Source organism: Oryza glaberrima, chromosome 1 (assembly GCF_000147395.1).
Source record: "Oryza glaberrima chromosome 1, OglaRS2, whole genome shotgun sequence".
Taxonomy (NCBI): Eukaryota; Viridiplantae; Streptophyta; class Magnoliopsida; order Poales; family Poaceae; genus Oryza; species Oryza glaberrima.
In genome coordinates this window covers 33527973-33545474 of record NC_068326.1, presented here as the reverse complement: position 1 = coordinate 33545474, position 17502 = coordinate 33527973, and the positions used below count along the sequence as shown (strand labels likewise).

At 43.4% G+C, this 17502-nt stretch overlaps 3 protein-coding genes across 3 annotated transcripts; 1 reads left to right on the top strand and 2 right to left on the bottom strand.

Moving 5' to 3' along the window:
• Positions 1 to 606: 606 nt before the first annotated feature.
• On the bottom strand, positions 607 to 5476 carry LOC127760412 (laccase-7). Its single transcript, XM_052284664.1, has 6 exons — positions 5283 to 5476; positions 4769 to 4920; positions 2346 to 2590; positions 2134 to 2256; positions 1096 to 2016; positions 607 to 976 (listed from the first exon to the last, which is right to left on the bottom strand). Exons 1-6 carry the CDS (start codon positions 5388 to 5390, stop codon positions 846 to 848), a joined length of 1680 nt encoding a protein of 559 aa, XP_052140624.1. The 5' UTR covers positions 5391 to 5476; the 3' UTR covers positions 607 to 845.
• Positions 5477 to 6979: 1503 nt separating this feature from the next.
• On the bottom strand, positions 6980 to 11306 carry LOC127755398 (laccase-6). The gene is made up of 5 exons (XM_052281075.1): positions 11101 to 11306; positions 9483 to 9640; positions 9023 to 9402; positions 7963 to 8946; positions 6980 to 7319 (listed from the first exon to the last, which is right to left on the bottom strand). Exons 1-5 carry the CDS (start codon positions 11188 to 11190, stop codon positions 7189 to 7191), a joined length of 1743 nt encoding a protein of 580 aa, XP_052137035.1. The 5' UTR covers positions 11191 to 11306; the 3' UTR covers positions 6980 to 7188.
• Positions 11307 to 15168: 3862 nt separating this feature from the next.
• LOC127764848 (transcription factor MYB1-like) lies at positions 15169 to 16730 on the top strand. The gene is made up of 2 exons (XM_052289750.1): positions 15169 to 15705; positions 15914 to 16730. Exons 1-2 carry the CDS (start codon positions 15201 to 15203, stop codon positions 16651 to 16653), a joined length of 1245 nt encoding a protein of 414 aa, XP_052145710.1. The 5' UTR covers positions 15169 to 15200; the 3' UTR covers positions 16654 to 16730.
• The last annotated feature ends 772 nt before the right edge of the window (positions 16731 to 17502 follow it).

The following is a 17502-nucleotide window of genomic DNA, read 5'->3' as shown; positions in this document are numbered from 1 at the left end:
CCTGGGACTGGTATCGATTAACAGGTTAATTTGGAGAGTCACGGGCTAGTTCCGTTCAGGGCTAGTTCGGGGCATGACAAAGGTTCTACTGTTCTGATTGCATTTTTGTTTCACACTTTCACAACCATCTGTGTTCTATATTAGTGTTCTACATACAGAGGAACATGAAAGGCTCAAATAATAGTCATCCATGAATGGACCTGAATTCTGCCAACGTCACACGCATACTTTGATCAAGTCAGGGAAAAACCGCGGCGATGAAATAGCACATATATATAAGTGACGCATTGACATTTCGTTTTGTAAGGTAATGTCCCATTGACAATTGGCGATAAGATTGGCACTTGAACAAAAATATAATTGCAAATGGGCCGAGGGTGTCGTGAGCTTGTGACTCGTAAGACGACGTCGTCCTTTGGTGAAAACCAATCAGAGCTTGCCCTCCTGGCTCCTGCTAGGCTAAATGGCCAAATGCACCCCTGGCAGCTTATCTAAACACAGGAATCTTTAGCTGAAAACTAAGAATTGCAAGCAAACCAACGTCATTCTCCCAAATCGTTGCTTAATTGGTATCCTGGAATAAATTCATGTTTAACACAGTCAAAGGAATCTGAAGTTTGACATTTGTTGCTTTACAGTTTACACGTTCCCCCGGAGAGGAAAAAAAAAACAGACCTCTTTACAGTTTACACATGATACACATACACAGAACAAATAAACGAACGGCACTACCTCGTTTCGTGCCTCCTGTACTCCATTTACACAAACACAAGAACAAATATGAAGTAAAATTTGGCTACGAAAGTGCATTACAATTTGACACCAACGCCAGAATCTTGCAGGTTCTAGCACTTCGGCAGATCGGCAGGCGGCGGAGGGAGGAAGGAGTCAGGCGTCGTCCCGTTATCCACCGCGAACACCATGCCGAGCCCCATCGGAACGTGCGCGTCAAGGTGGCAATGGAAGAACCACATGCCTGCGTCCAAAGTCCAAAACCAGCACCCGTCATTTTCAGCCCATACGTTAGGCCCAAACAGCCCATCTCTAGTTTGGGCCGGAGCAATACGACAGATTTAGCGACAGTAGGATTCCTACCTGGATTGTTGGCAACGAAACGGATGACGGCCCAGCCGCCGGTCGGCACGGCGAGGGTGTTGCGCGAAACCGGGTCGACGAGGTTGTAGCCGCTCACGTTGCCCGGCGTGAAGTTGCCGAGGCCCTGGGCCAGCACGAAGAAGTTGAAGCCGTGGAGGTGGATCGGGTGGTTCTCCGACGGGAAGGCGGTCGGGTTCTGCAGCACGATCTCCACCGTCGAGTTGTACTTGAGCCTCCGCACCTTGGTCCCCTCGACCATCGGCGTGCCGCTCGGCTGCGGGGCGTCCGGGAAGTCGGCGGTGTACACCCCCGGCGTGCGGTTGAACTGCGCCTCCAGGAGGGACATCTGCGACGGGAGGCGGAACGACACGCCGTTCATCGCCGCCGCGACGGATTTCCCCGAGCAGCTGCTCTGTGTGGAGTCGCACGGCAGCTGGCCGAGGCCCAGCTCGATGGTCATGTTCACGTCCACCTTGGTCGGCACGGCCGGCGCGCTGGGAGACGGCGGGCCCCTCAGCCCGAAGTAGAAGGCGTTGGCCGTCGCGGAGTCGGAGCTCTGGGGCATGGTGGGCATGACGGGCGTCGCGTTTTTCTTGGTCGACGTGGTGTTGTAGCGCACGATGGCCGTGGCGGTGGTGTCGTCGGTTACGGCCATGGTGGTCGGAGACAGGCTGTCGTACGCCTGCACCGCCATGTAGTAGCTGCCGGCCGACGCGTTGGTGACCATGAGCGCGTCCACGGTGTGCCCCGGCGCGAGCACGAGCGTGTCCGTGGTGTAGTTGGCGGTGTAGCACGCGTCGACGGCCACGACGGTGAACGCGTGGCCGGCCACCTTGAAGAAGAGGTGCGTGTTGAGTCCAGCGTTGATGACCCGGAGTAGCACCGTCGTGTTGGGCTGCACGTCCACCGTGAACGTGTCATCTACGAACCAATTTTTTACAGAGTTATTTCTTCGATTTGAGCAGAGGATTTACATTTTTCGCCTGCAGTAAATTAAACTGTGTCATTCCATCAGGATTTACCAAATGACGTACGTACTTGCGCATTGGTAGAGCTCGCCGGTAACACCATTAACGGTGAACGCGTCGGATTCTCTGGGAAGCTGGCCAGATGAGACGGCGTCGCTCTCGATGTCGACGACATTCCGGCTCCACCATTCCCCTGTGTCCACCAAGGCCTCATCCAGAATCAAGATATGCCCAATTTCCGTATCAATGCATAGTACGACAGCTAGGAGATTCGGCGGCTACCAAGCACGATGGGGACCTCTTGGTCCGGCGCGGGGAAGGGATAGGCGGAGCCGTTTCTTGGCCGGATGATGAGAGCGCCGTACACGGTGGCGCGCAGGAAGGAGGAGTGGGCGTGCCACCACAGCGTGCCTTCTTGTCCGGTGACGTTGAACCTGTACGTGTACGAGCTGTTCGGCTGGATAGGGCACTGCGTGACCATGCTCGGGCCATCCGCCCATGGCGTCAGTAGCTGGAGTATGCCATGCCTGTAAAATTTTCCACCAGCAGCAGTCACACGTGCAGGGGTTAGACCCAACTCTGCTTATGCCAAATGGTTAGGTTAAGTGTACCGAACTAAATTGAGCTAAAAAAAAATAAGTGCACTGAATTGCTGCACTACTCCCTCTATCTCAAAATATAAGCATTTTTAGCATAGTGCCAAATCAAATATTTGCAATCTTAACTATTAATAGCAAAAATATAAAAAAGATTAAAATTGATGTTATTAGATTTATCATTAAACAAACTATCACAATATGCAACTTTTTTTTATTTAAAACATACTATTACTTTAATTTATAGATATTGTTGGTCAAAATAGCATCTCGAAGACTGTGTTGAAGTCCAAAAATATTTATATTTTGGGATGGAGTGAGTACTACTTTTATTTTCAAGAGCAACACAAGCAGCCTGACAATCAACTCCTAGTAGCATGCGAAATGCAGAAAGTCTTTGCACTTATTACTTTATCAGCGGCATAATCCCTCCGTACTCGTAAACGTACTCGTAAATGAAGTCGATTTGGACAGCGATACGGTCTCCAATATATAACTTTGACTTCTTGTTTCTATAAAAATATTTATTTAAAAGTGATATATGTATACTTTTATGAAAGTATTTTTCAAGACAAATCTATTCATATGATTTTTACATTTTCAAATTCAACAACTTGAGAGTTATTCATGATTTTTTTTCTAAGGTTTGACTTAAACATTATCCTAAACGACTTTCTTTACAAGTACGTAGAAAGTATCTTTCATGACATCCAATTCGGGAAAATTTATAAAAAAGATTTAACATCAAAGGTCATGTTGTCAGCCAAATTTATTATTTTTCTCCTTCCCCATTCTATAAATAATACGCACGCTTCCTAAACTCCTAAATGTTATGTGTCTGCAAAAGAACTTCAAATATATTAATTTATTAAGATATTATTTTAAATCCACTTACCAACTTTATGATATTTAATTTGTTCATTTGTATCCTCAGATAATTATTAAAAGAAACAATCAGCTATTCAGTAATTCAACCATTCAGCGCAAAAGGGGGATTTTATGAGACAATAGATTAGTATCATGACAATGTTGTAAAATATTTTTAGAATTTTTTGTTGCTATAAGATTGATATCTAGGAAGAAACATACCCTTATGGTCTTTAACAGTCACAGTCACATATTCACATATCTTTCTTGCAAGTGATTTTCAAGGCAACTCATTGGACAAGGTTTTGGTTTTTGCTTCTTAAAGAAGACGATAAAATGGAAGTTCAAGTCAAATGCAGCTTTCTGGATAAGAGAGTAATAGAGTTCTTTTCTACCTTTGGTTGGAATTTTAGAAGAAGAATTGAGGCTTAGACTGATGTTATTCTTTTAACTGTTTTGTTAAACTATTATTTGGTATCCCCATGTAGTGGGTGGAGTCTTATGTACTTTTAATTGCGGTTTAGGCTGTGTATAACTTTCTAAGGTGTAGAGGCCTGGTTAATATAATCCATTATAAAAAAAATCACCTTTCTTTTCAGAAAACATTTGTAGTTTGCATTGGTGTAGTTGAGGGTATATTGCTCCGTATCTCTACTTACGATGGTTTAAATCCTAGCATCTTTTTTTTTAACGACTCGCACAAAACGGTGCGAAGTTTTATTGATAGAGCAGAAAATATATCTAGCATCTTTAAGTAAGAAATTTTTGAGGATAATACTTTGTCTCTAATATGTAAAGTGAACGTTTTATTATATGTGTGGTGTATGAACACTTGTATCTCCAGTATAATTGAAACATGACTTTTTTTTCCTATGCTTTATTTTAAACTTGTAACAGTTATCAGCTGTACAACACTTGGCAAATAGTAAGATGAGCTTTCGTACATTTAACGGCTTAATTGGCATCGTCAGGTAGGGTGTCCTTTTCAGGACTTTCACTTTCGGCTCTAATCATATATTCATATATAGATATGCTCAAGAGTTCGGGTAGGAACTACTAATCACTCGTACTTATCAAAGGACCAGCTAGCCCCCGAATCTAAATAACTAGCCCGATTGCAGGACTCTCACGCCATCCCACATGCTACTACAAAGACGACTTGACGTTACTGCTTAAAATGAAGAAAAGGTTACAGCAACTTGATTACCGGAAGTTTCTGAGGCACAAGGATTAGTGACGTACCAGTGTATGGTTAAGTTATATGGTGATCCGTTGATGACCTCGACAGCAACTGCGTCACCTTCATTCACTTCTATCGTTGGGCCTGGCAGTTGGCCGTTCACCGCAATAATGTCAGTGCTGTTGCATAGCCGACTGACTCGCATGCTTTCCACCTATGTGATTGCAAACAAATGTGGCATCAGTCTTATATACAGACAACCGAACTCTTCTCATACTACTACTGAAGAAATTAAGGAAAAACCAACAAATTGTATACAGTTTCAGGTTTATGAATTCTCATGCTTTCCACACACAAGTTGATCAATAACTCTAGCTTGCAGGTATAGCAAGTATCTAAGTTCTTGTTGCTGTACAAAGTTTCTTGAAATCAATGACATGAACGAATACAACTACATGTATGCAGAGAGATGAGATGATGATGATGATGATGATGATGATGATGATGAGAGAGAGAGAGAGAGAGAGAGAGAGAGAGAGAGAGAGAGAGAGAGAGAGAGAGAGAGAGAGAGGGTACAGTGAAAGTGTAGTTCGCAGTTGCAGCATCTGCCACCGATCTGGAAAGAAGAAGCGCGAACAAGAACCACAAAAGCCGCATCATGGACGAACACCAAGGTATAACCATCTAAGAGGATTCAGGAGCACCAGAGAAGGATAGGCAAATCCTTATTGGTGATCTTGGCCAACTTGTATATAGCAAAGTCTTCAGAGAAACACGATAAGTATATATACTATGGAATGCTTTTGGCACTTCCCCGAGAATCACTTGCGTAGGGCAATGGCACATTTGTCTATTTTTTTCTCCGATTGCGACATAAAGCTTCTAGCGATATCACACGCTCATAATCTAGGTGTTGCTGACCCCTAATTATTTATGTGGCCTGATAAAATGATAGAGAAAGCAATGCCACTCGTCAATTGCTAGCTTGTTCACTGCTATCTTTGATTGCAGTATCAAATTCACGGTCTATCAACCTGAACATTGTCAATTCCTCTTTCTTGGCTAGCATTACCGCCACGTCCACAAAAAATGCCGTTTTCATCATAATCAATCAGGAGTTTTACTTTTGGACACACTAGGTATATATTTTTCTGACGAATTATGAGGCCAACGTATAAGCTAAACGTGTAACAGGAAAAAACTGGCTGAGAAAACATCAGAACTAATCCCATGTCTCAAAGTGTCCTTATATTACTCCCCCATCTGGATCAATAAAAGCAGCTCTCATAATAGCTGAGGTGTACCAAAAGTACCCTGAACCAAGCATTCCTTGTCAGTGGTTTGAATATCGGATCAGGAGAAGCTAATTAGGACAACAATCTACTCATTAGTCTATCATGTCACGGATTTGGGCCCAAGCAATAATATTCTATACAAATTCTGCCCAATGAATTAAGCAACGAATTCTTCTGATATAGTGAAGTAATGCACAGGATGGATGCATAACCGGACAAACAGCATTCTCTAGATAACCAATACAGCGTGCATATGTTGATAAAGATGACACGAAAACGGAAAATGACCTGGGATCATGTGGTAGTTGATCATGGAGGTCTATCTTGACGAGATAACGTTATGATGTTTATACATACGGCTATACGGTGTAGAGCTCAGGAAAAAAAAAAAAACAACACTCGGAGTCTATCTTGTGGAGACCTTGTTTTCCCTTTGCATGAATGCCAGGGAACATCCAGAAGTACCATCTCCGAATAAACGATTAAGTTCTGAAGGCATGGACACGATGGAGACCTCTCACCTAACTGCAGGATGTGCGCAGGGTCAGCATGGTTGCCAGAAGCCCAGAACCATGCGGAAAGCAAATTGAATTTGCTCGTCTGAAACATGCACGCAGTTCATCAGATATGCAGGGAGCGATTGTTTTAGCAAGGGGTATGCATGGGTAATTCAGTGAATTTTGCTTTTGTGAAAGAAATCAGGAGCACTTCCGAATTCCATGGAAGTGGGAAATGATCTGCAAAAAGCTTTACATAGATACAAGATCACAAGGCACAAGCTCTTCAGTGATTCATTATCTAAAAAAATTTCTTCACTGATTGTGTTCCTAGGCAAAATCACGTACATGAATTTCTGCTTTTCTTGTGATTTGTTGTTATTTACTCTTTGATTCTGACCCCTCTTATTTACATGTTAACGTGCAGAACTGCAGAATCCAGGAACGATCAAATATCAACACAGAAAAGAAGGTAAAACTCTACGGATAAAATACACTTGCAATCAATCGGAATCGAATTGTCGAAACAATGTATCTCTTCAAAGATTACCAAGATGTGTATGGAACTTAATTGTCATCTCCCTGTCGTCCGAAGCCTTTTACATCATGATGGCAGCCCATCTTTCACCGGATCGAAGAAGGCCAGAACTGAACTTTCAGAGAGCAACCTTAGCAGCTAGTAGCTGCCAGCTAGCATTGCGGCAAGTCGGGGGGCGGCGGCGGCAGCGTCGTCCCCGGCGTCGGCCCGCTCTCCACCTCGAACACCATTGCCAAGCCAATGGCGAAGTGAGAATCGATATGGCAGTGCATGGCCCACATTCCTGCAAGCAGAAAAAGTTTCCAACTAATCAGAACATGCGTTCTTTACTCTGTTTATCCCCTTGCAAACCGCAACAAGATAAGCTTCTTGACAGTGCAAACTATATCAAGCTGATAAGATTCTTGAGATGACAGAAGCATAATGGTTAGTGACTTAGTTGGCTTCTTATAAAAGGAGAAGATAAACCGTGAGTCCGTGATTGCGTATCCTACACACCATCAGTACGTCAGCGCCGAGCGCTTCAGCATCGGAACTTCTGGGGAAATTTAACTATTTGCCACTTTTGGGATATGGCAATTAACAATTTGTCACTCACTATCTATAACATGTAGATCTAGTGGTAAATTGTTAAGCACGCCCCGAAGTTCCCCGCAAAAAAAAAGCCCCGAAGTTCTGAACGGGCCAGATTACTTGACATTATCTATATTTCGGCCTGACAAGACTGGGCTGAAAACGGCCCATATAGGCCCAACATAATATGCACGGATGCAAAACAGCCCAAAGCTTCAACTTTGTGCGAACTCAAACCGGTGTTGGTCTCTTTTAGGCCCAATTTGGAGGGGCCCAAATCCCAATTAAACTTTACCTGTTTACTGCAGCCGTAAACGTTCATATACGAAGTTGATTACAGATTACTACTGTACCTGGGTTATCGGCGACGAAGCGGATGACTGCCCACCCGCCGGTCGGCACGGCGACGGTGTTCCGCTCCTGCGGGTTGACGAGGTTGAACTCACCTGCTCCAGCCGCTTCGCCGTCGTTGTTGCCGAACCCCTGCGCCACCACGAAGAAGTTGAACCCGTGCAGGTGCATCGGGTGGCTCTCGAGTCCCACCAGCGCGGTGTTCTGGAGCACCATCTCCACCGTCGCGTTGTACCTGAGCGTCTTCACCTTCGTCGACGGGCTCCCCGTGGATGCCAGAGGCGAGTTACCGAGCAACCCGCGGCTAGTGTAGTCGAACGCGACGGGCGGCTGGTCGGGGAAGTCCCTGGTGTACACGCCGTCCGCCGTGTTCCGGTACAGCGCCTCAAGCATGGAGACGGTGTTCGGGAGAGCGAATGACACGTTGTTCATGTTCGCCAAGACCACCGGGGCGCTCCTGTTGCACTGCGTCTGTTCGGGCTGGCAGGAGGAGAAGCCGAGCCCGACGGTGACGAGCATGCGGGTGTCCACGGTGAGCGGCACGGTCCGCCTGCCGGGGCGGATGAGCGCCGTCAAGCTGGTGTAGAACTGGTTAGCCGTGTACGTGTCGTTCGGTTTTGGCATGACGGGTAGCACAGGGGAGCCAGCATCGGTCGTTGCCGTCGCGTCGACGTACTCCACGACGGCTGTGCTGGTGTTGCCATTGAACCCCGCGGGACGCGGCGGGAAGGGGATCGCGCTCTGGTAGGAGGAGATCGCCATGTGGTAGCAGCCGGGGGAGGCGTCGGCCGCCATGAGCGCGTCGACGGTCTGCCCCGGCGCGATCACGATCACGTCGGTCGCGTACGGCTCCGTGTAGCTCGCGTCCGCCGCGATGACGGTGAACGTGTGCCCCGCCACCTTGAAGAAGAACGCCGTGTTGAGCGCAGCGTTGATGATCCGGAGCAAGTAGGTCTTGTCGCGGCGCACCTCGAACTTGGCAATTCCTGCACAAGAACGTACTTGATTGTTGCAGAACATAATCGTCACACATATGCGCGCGTGATACTAACTCGAACGTACGGTTAGTCGTCTCTGGACAGAGGTACGAATCTCCCGGCATTCCGTTGATGGTGTACGCGTCGGCGTTCGGCGCCGGTATGCCGGTCGAGAAGGACTGGCTCTCCAGGGCGACGGGGTCGCCGTTCCACCACTCCCCCAGCAAGATGGTCTTCTCCTCGTATGGCGTCGGGAACGGGTAGCCACCGGCGCGCCTCGGCCGGATGACGAGGGCGCCATACACCGTGGCTCGCATGTACGAGCTGTGCGCGTGCCACCACAGGGTGCCCTCCTGCCCGGCCACGGCGAACCTGTACGTGTACCGGTGGCCCGGCCGGATGGGGCACTGCGTCACCATCGCCGGCCCGTCCGCCCACGGCGTGCCGCGCTGGAACACGCCATGCCTGCACGTACGCACCGTTCGCCGCGCCGTTTGTTAGTTTGTCACACATCGGGCGGCGAGGAGTAGGTGAGATACATGTACCAGTGGACTGTCACGTTGTATGGCGAGTCGTTGATGACGTGAATCACCACGGTGTCGCCTTCGCGGGCTTCGACTTGGGGACCGGGCACTCGTCCGTTTACGGCGGTGACGCTCGTATTCCCTGGCTGACATATACGGGGAAGAGATAGTGTAGCGACCTGACAAAAATCATATAGAAACAATATCATGAGCATGACTGTTAAGACTGGGGTTTAATACCATAGGCAAGACTTGAGAATTGACAGAGAAATAATGGGTTTCTAGTGTGTGGTACGAGAATATTAGATATGAGGTGGCAAGCTGCCAAGCTGACAATTTTCTTGGACGCTCGCATACAACCGCGCTACCCGTTTGTCGAGAAAGTTTAAAACTTCTCTCTCATTTAGGACATATTCGAGCAAACTTTTGAAATTGTGATCATCAACTTTGAATTAGAAAGTTTGAACCACGTAAAGTCGTTATATTTTGGGACGGAATTATAATAAGTTTGTGCTATCTTTGTAGTACTTTTCAAGGTAAACTCCACATTTTTTACAACTAAGCATTTTAGAAGATATTGATTGTAAAAGTTTTGAAAGTTTAATTAAATCTAATTTTAAACATAAAATATTATTGATCAGAGGTAGTAATCATGGTTCCCCTTACCGTTTTTGGCGCAGTTACTGCACCCCCGCGGTAAGGCGGTTACCGCGTGAAAACCGCGTGGTAATCGCGAGACATACCGTGGTTTAAAAACTGAAAAGGTTGCCGTGCATGGTAACCGTACGGTTTTAAAAACCCTGGTAGTAATAAATATTAGTTGTAGAAATTTTGTTTTGGCAACTTGTGGTGTGATGTCATCTACTAGCTGTTACTCCCTCCGTCTTAAAATATAATAACTTTTAGCTCTTAGAATTTGTCCCAAAATATAACAACTTCTCCACTAACATTCTTTTCCTAACTAATCACAACCCTCCATCATTCATTTTCCCCACCTACCTTCACTACTCATTCAATCACAACCCTCCACCACTCACTTCTACCTACTTTCTTAATAACTGTTTCTAACCCTAAAACTTCTTACATTCTGGGACGGAGGGAGTACAAAATATCAGATGTTATTGAAAAATGTATCTTAATATTAAAAAAGATGCTAGAAAAATAATTCCAAAATATATAAAAAAGGAAAATATGATCACTTAAACTTATCACTTGTCTTTGTTGCTTCTCCTTGATACATTACTTGATTAAATATTTTTTCCATATATTTGTAATTAAACCGACTATAAAACAATTACACGTTCGTGACGTTCCTTGGTTGTGCAAACTTTCTCCTTTTTTTCCCGACTACATAGAAGATACACACGTCACTACACTAAGTATGTACATGAGTACATGACATGCACACACTTGTGAGTGCACCTGCTAACACAAGCTCTGAGGGATGGATGCCAACTACAAACCCTTATACGTATTAAATTCCTATTAAAAATATACTCGTGTGTGTAATAGTTTTCATGGCACTATTTTTTTGTTGTGCAAAGGACAAATGAACAATTCAATGCGGATTTTGTTTGTAGAGAGAGAGAGAGAGAGAGAGAGAGAGAGAGAGAGAGAGAGAGAGAGAGAGAATGATTACATTGAAGGTATGCTCCACGACGTCAGCTTGGGCCGCGGATGCAACAAAAGCCAGAATAGCGAACACTGGGATCATCCAAGAACACGACATGCCGTATGTTTGATTCCAAGGCCAAAGCTAGCTAGCAACTCTCAATGATATGGTGAACAGAAAAATTGATCTGGACCTTACTCAAAATCTGAAAAAAGGACTTTTTCTTTTTTCTTTTTTTTTTGGGGGGGGGGGGGGGGGGGGACCAGAAATAACACTTACCAGCAGTGATTGTCGAAGTTAAGGGGATGACAAAATGCAGCCGGAATGCCGCTATATATATAGCTGCCCGATGCCCCTGGTTGACTTGATCAATCAAGTATTGGGGTGAATAATGCTGACTTGCGTGTCATTTTGTTAGTTCAACTGCAACTTGTTGAATCCTTCTCATGGAACATGAAGTTTATGGATGCTTATTGCAGAGTACTTCCTATTTATTATCAGTTAGAACGGTTTCCCAAGTCAAGGCTCAGATATAGACTGACTCATATTGTTTACTTTTCACTGATCAAAATTTAAAAAGAAAAAGTTTAAAAGTATAACTTATGTGTTTTAGTTATGGCTTTAACAACTAACTAGGATCATACATATCCAAATGATGACCATAGCATTATATTTTTACAATTTCTATCAACTACTCTGCTAACAACTTCCTAGACATGGACCTGGGCTTATTGTAACGACTGATACCTTGTTTGCTGAGAGTAGAATAACTCAAAACAAAAGGAATTTTCAATGATTGATGGCTGGCCATATATCAAGGTCTCCAGCGTACCTTTACTAGAAACTAGGAATAGCTTGTATGCTTGGGCATCTGATTCAAGTTCTATCTAGAAGAACTTCTTTTTAGAGCGACTTTTTAATTTTTATCCATACTACATTTCTTCTGTACTCATCACGACTTATATTTTATTTTAATTGAACAGTATTTACTAACCTTACAGTGGAAGTTACAGTTTTGCTTTCAAGGAGGAACCCACTTCGAAGCTCAAAAGAGGACTACTAATTGACATGCGGAATAGACAAAACAAAACAAGACAAAGTTTATTGAAAATTTATATATTTATGCAGTGATTGCTACTACCCTTGAAACTTTACAGCTAGTACGTGATGTTGAGAGAATACAAGACATTTCTACAGAATACCAACTACAGAGTCTGATTTCTAACCCCTTGCCGACTGGTCAAGACTAGGTGAAGCAACCATTCAGCCACCTAGTGGATTTTTCCTATATGCTGTAAATATTTATCAAATAATATTTGTACGCGTTCAGTTTAAACAAGCACCAGGAGCTCATTTGTGTTCGCTGTCACTTGCAAGTTGCAGAGCTAGTTTGAGCTAGACTAGAGTCTCGACTTGAATTCTCTTCAGAAGTTTCTTCAGGAATTTATATAAGCAATTTTTGCATGAGACATTTACAAACAATGTATTGTTTTTATTTTTTTTCTTTTAACTCCGTAAGTATTGTTGATTACTACTCTCTCCGTTCAGGTTATAAGACGTTTTGACTTTAGTCAAAGTCAAACTGCTTTAAGTTTGATCAAGTTTGTAGAAAAAAGTAGTAACATTTTCAACCCAAGACAAATTTATTATGAAAATATATTCAATTATTGATTTGATGAAACTAATTTAATATTATAAATATTACTATATTTGTCTATAAACTTAGTCAAACTTGAAACAGTTTGACTTTGACCAAAGTCAAAACGTTTTATAACTTGAAATGGAGAGAGTACTTCACATGATTTATTCTTTATCGTAATCTTATTTTTATTCTTTTAAGATAACAATTCGGTCTTTACTTTAGAGAAGCTTTAGTCACCTATTACAATGTTTTAGTCTAGACAACTCCAAGTTATATATAGCAGACAACCGACAGGATAGCAAAAGGACACACCACCATATAAACAGAGATATTACAATCAAGATGAAATCCTATTGCTAAATCTCCATATATATTTTTTTAGAGAATGGTATTTTTTACCCGGCCTCTACATCCAACCGGATATATACGGCCATTGAAGTAGGGAACTTAGCCCCGCAAATAACTCAATCTGAAATTCGCTCCATAAGAGATTTGAACTCAGGACCTTGAGGTACTACTCAGGTCACTGTAACCACTAGGCTAAATCTCCATATATGGTTGGCAAATATCTCTATGATCGTTTCTCTAAGCTTTGACATGCTTGTTGCATAAACTTTTTGTCATTGTCACACCTTTTTAGCATAACTCAATATCGAAGCCAACAAGTTGTTATCAGGAAATCCATTTCATCAAGTACTTCTGATCAGGAAATCCATTTCCAGCATGAATGCATATTTGCATAACTCTGTAGTATCCTTTTTTGTCCAGACAGGAATATACATATAGCGCAAAAGATTGTAGGAACCAAATCGTTGCTCACTCCTTCGTTATTGTTTTTGTATTAGTCACAGATGAGAACAACAAGGCACACAAAGAAAATACACCACTTGCATGTTGTCTACTGCGTCTAATTTTACTCCACTTGACAGTGAAAACAATAGTTTTGATTGTGAATGTCTGGTTGTACATGGACAAATTGATCTGGGGAACAAACAAGAGCGTGGGATGGGCAGAGTGACGGTGAAACATGCAGTTTTATTCGCCTAGCTAGTTTAGTCAGGTTACTATTGTCAAGATTTGGTACAGGAAAGCAACGGCGCCATGCAGCCATCACCTCACGCACGTATACCTGCCCAAGTCTTTACATACCGAGTAGATTCACCTATTTGCTGTCCCGGCCGGTGTGTCAGTGTGTGGCAAAGAACAACACTACTATTTGCTACGAACATCTTTATCAACCCAGCCATATGTATAGGCCATATGCCAATTTTTTCTTTTTTGGGGGACAAGTTGATCCAACAACGGCTTGAAAACGATTTCTTTTAATTTTGAGGGAGGAAACGGTTTCTTATTTTTCTGAGAGTTGAAAAATGAAAAACGCCCACGCTACATGAATGGGAGAAGTAGTCAACACTAGAATCAAATATGTTCATACTATTTTTTAACTGAACAGCCATAGTTTAACATTAACCCAAAATATAGCTTCACACGCTGTAGTACACCAAATAGTCATGAGGTTTGGTTTATATCGGATAGATAAAACATAAAAAATATATAAATAAACATAAACAACACTAAACAAGATCATGGAAGATGCAATACTTTAAATGATCATCAAGTGCAATATACGAATTGGCTGTGTGCATCCGTCTCAGGATGTAGAGGCCGGTTCTCCCATTATCTTAAAAAAAATGCAATATACAAAAGATTATTCCGATGATTAAAAAAGCATATGATTAATTGTTAAAGAAACAAAAATATTCCTCATTTTTTTCTAATTAAGATGCAAATTTTACCTTGGTTTTTGTCACTCCCTTCGTTTCAGGTTATAAGACGTTTTAACTTTGGTCAAAGTCAAACTGCTTTAAGTTTGACCAGGTTTGTAGAAAAAAGTAGTAACATTTTTAATCCAAGACAAATTTATTATGAAAATATATTTAATTATTGATTTGATGACACTAATTCAGTATTCTAAATATTATTATATTTATTTATAAACTTAGTCAAACTTAAAACAATTTATCTTTGACCAAAGTCAAAACGTCTTATAACCCGAAACAGAGGGAGTAGTATGCTTTTCAAACCGCTAAATGGTACATTTCATGTGAAAATTTTCTATATATAAGCTGCTTTAAAATATCATATAAATCTATTTCAAATTTAAAATAATTGTACTTAATTTTTCATATTCATCAAATTAAATGGCTGGTACCGTGGTACGCCGTTTTCCACAACGCTGCAAATCTGCAATGGATTGCCTGAGACCTCGTTTGGATGGGCTGAAATCCTGGTCCATCTAAAGGGACCTCGATGGGCTCCAAAAAGCCCATTTAATAATCGAAGGGCCGAGAGGCCCACGCGAAGATGACTGACAATATGGGACCCGGAAGTCAGTCAACGGAGGATAGAAAATGAAAGGGCACGTCTCCGGAACACTCGCCACAACGAACGAACTAGCACCAACCCCACAGCACCAGCCACCACCATGTCGTCCGAAACCGCCGCTTCGCCGCCGCCGCCGCCGCCGCCGAATCCACCGGCCGCCGACTCCGCCCATTCCAGCCCCGCCTCCATGACCGACGAGACGCACGGCGCAGGAGCCCATCCCGACGAGTCCCAACCGCATCGCTCCTCATCGTCCTCCTCCTCCCCTCCCGTGGCCGTCGACGGCGAGACGCGCGTCCCACTCCCAGTCCGGTCCCTGCCCCAACCTAGCCACCCATCGCCGCCTCCTTCGGGGGAGGACGAGGATGACGTCGTCATCACCGGCCAAATCGCAGTGGGTGACGCCGCGGGGGCGGCGATGGAGGAGCGGGTGAAGGGGCCCTGGTCCTCGGATGAGGACACGCTGCTGAGCAATCTGGTGGAGAAACTCGGGCCGAGGAACTGGACGCTGATAGCGCGCGGGATACCCGGGCGCTCCGGCAAGTCCTGCCGCCTCCGCTGGTGTAACCAACTCGACCCCCAAGTCAAGCGCAAGCCCTTCACTGGTACAATCTGCCTTTCATCCAGTAGTATCTGTATCCTATAGGATACGTGATGTTAACCTTAATCCAAAGAGTATTTGTCTTGTCTATGAGGCAATGCTAGTTTGGTTGTAGCATTATGGGCATGATACATTGCGCGTTCAGTCTGTTGTGTAGTTTCGTTGCATCTCTGTAAAACTTGCTTGTTAAATTATTATTGCTGTTTCTGCAGAGGAGGAAGACCGCATTATAATGGCTGCTCATGCAATCCATGGAAACAAGTGGGCGGCTATTGCAAAGCTTTTGGTTGGGAGAACCGATAATGCAATCAAGAATCACTGGAACTCTACCCTGAGGCGTCGGCACTGCACTGGTGGCCGATGCACACAAGGTGGTGTTATGAAGAGAGCTATTCCGGAGAGGCCTAGGTCGGTTTCAGAAGAACCTTGGCCATTGGGCAATCTTAGTTCCTTAAATGTTAGGGAAGCAATGGAAGCTCCCGCACAAACAGTATCTGAAAGTTATGTTGGGGCATGGCAAATCGGGGATCAGAGTTGCAAAACTGAAGTTGTTGATCCACCTTATCTTGCCCGACCAGTTGCAAAGGTTGGTGCATTCAAACCATACAATGTAGGACCTGCTCAATCATCACAAAAGGAAATGCTGAGCTTTGCCACCAAGTTTGACTCAAACCTTCATCCTTTCAAGCCTGAAAATGGGGTCTGCAAGTTTGTTGATCCTACAAGTTTTGCTGCTGAGGTGCCAAATAAATGTGGGCATGGCTGCTGCAGTTCTCATGGGCAACTTCGTAAGAACTCATTGCTGGGTCCCGAGTTTAATGAGTTTGAAGATCATCCACCAATTTCAGATAGTAGTTTTGCTTCGTTGGTGTCAGAAATTAGCAGCATTGCCTGGATGAAAAGTGGTTTGCAAAGCAGTGACACCTTAGCGCAGTCTGTTCCACCAGCTTAACAGATTAGGATAATGTAAATTAGTGAGATGAAACTTTTGGAGTCAATTTTTATATATTAAGGTGTAATCAAGTCAAATCATGGTTATTGCTGTATTTTTTGTAGATGGACATGCATGTAGTACTTGCAGTTCTTACCATATTTTATTTCAGGTGCTCAGTACCCAACTAGGTGAAGCATGGAGGTTCTGCTTAAGCATTGGGACAAGCCTACCTCAAAAATGGAATTTTAGAAAAACTTACTAGGCAATCCTGATCGTAATTTAATGATATTTTTAGTTCCATGTCTGAATACTAAATTTTATAAATAGAACAAGCCCTCAGCTATGAGAAGTGAATATTATAATTGTCATTTGTTGTTAAATATTAATTGTCAAATAATGACTCTCTCTCTCTCTCTCTCTCCCCCCTTTTAATGACTCATGAAATTAGTATTATTTGATGTTATAGTTATTGACTTGTGCCACAGTTTTTTTTAATAACATCAGGAATCAAGATCTTCTGATAATGGAATAATCTAATATATGAGAATTTTTGTTTACTAGGGAACATGTGGGATCTGTCTATGTGCTATGTCTGGCATAAATAAAGTCAACTGATAAATTAAAATACATTAGCAATAGAACAGTGCTATCATACAAAATTGTGATGACAACCGATTAAGTGCAGAGAATTAAAATTTGAAAAAAGAAACATTAGGTTACTCTCTTGGATTTGCGCAAATGTTTATTTCCAACTATGATCCTTGAAAGTTGAGATTTAATTTTGTTACATTTTGTTGCATATGCATGACTATTCCTTAGGCAGAATAAACCGTTTAGTGTAATTATGCGATTCGGTTTAGTGTACTA

What these genes read in the sequence shown, in the direction of transcription:
- LOC127760412 (XM_052284664.1), bottom strand. Translation starts at nt 5,390, where the DNA reads ATGGTTATACCTTGGTGTTCGTCCATGATGCGGCTTTTGTGGTTCTTG. An exon ending in CTGCGAACTACACTTTCACT is followed by an intron (nt 4,921 to 5,282) that starts GTACCCTCTCTC and finishes GCAATCACATAG; the next exon opens with GTGGAAAGCATGCGAGTCAG. An exon ending in CGAGCTCTACCAATGCGCAA is followed by an intron (nt 2,017 to 2,133) that starts GTACGTACGTCA and finishes ATTGGTTCGTAG; the next exon opens with ATGACACGTTCACGGTGGAC.
- LOC127755398 (XM_052281075.1), bottom strand. Translation starts at nt 11,190, where the DNA reads ATGTCGTGTTCTTGGATGATCCCAGTGTTCGCTATTCTGGCTTTTGTT. An exon ending in TCGTGGAGCATACCTTCAAT is followed by an intron (nt 9,641 to 11,100) that starts GTAATCATTCTC and finishes GATTTTTGTCAG; the next exon opens with GTCGCTACACTATCTCTTCC. An exon ending in TACAACGTGACAGTCCACTG is followed by an intron (nt 9,403 to 9,482) that starts GTACATGTATCT and finishes GCGTACGTGCAG; the next exon opens with GCATGGCGTGTTCCAGCGCG.
- LOC127764848 (XM_052289750.1), top strand. Translation starts at nt 15,201, where the DNA reads ATGTCGTCCGAAACCGCCGCTTCGCCGCCGCCGCCGCCGCCGCCGAAT. An exon ending in CAAGCGCAAGCCCTTCACTG is followed by an intron (nt 15,706 to 15,913) that starts GTACAATCTGCC and finishes CTGTTTCTGCAG; the next exon opens with AGGAGGAAGACCGCATTATA.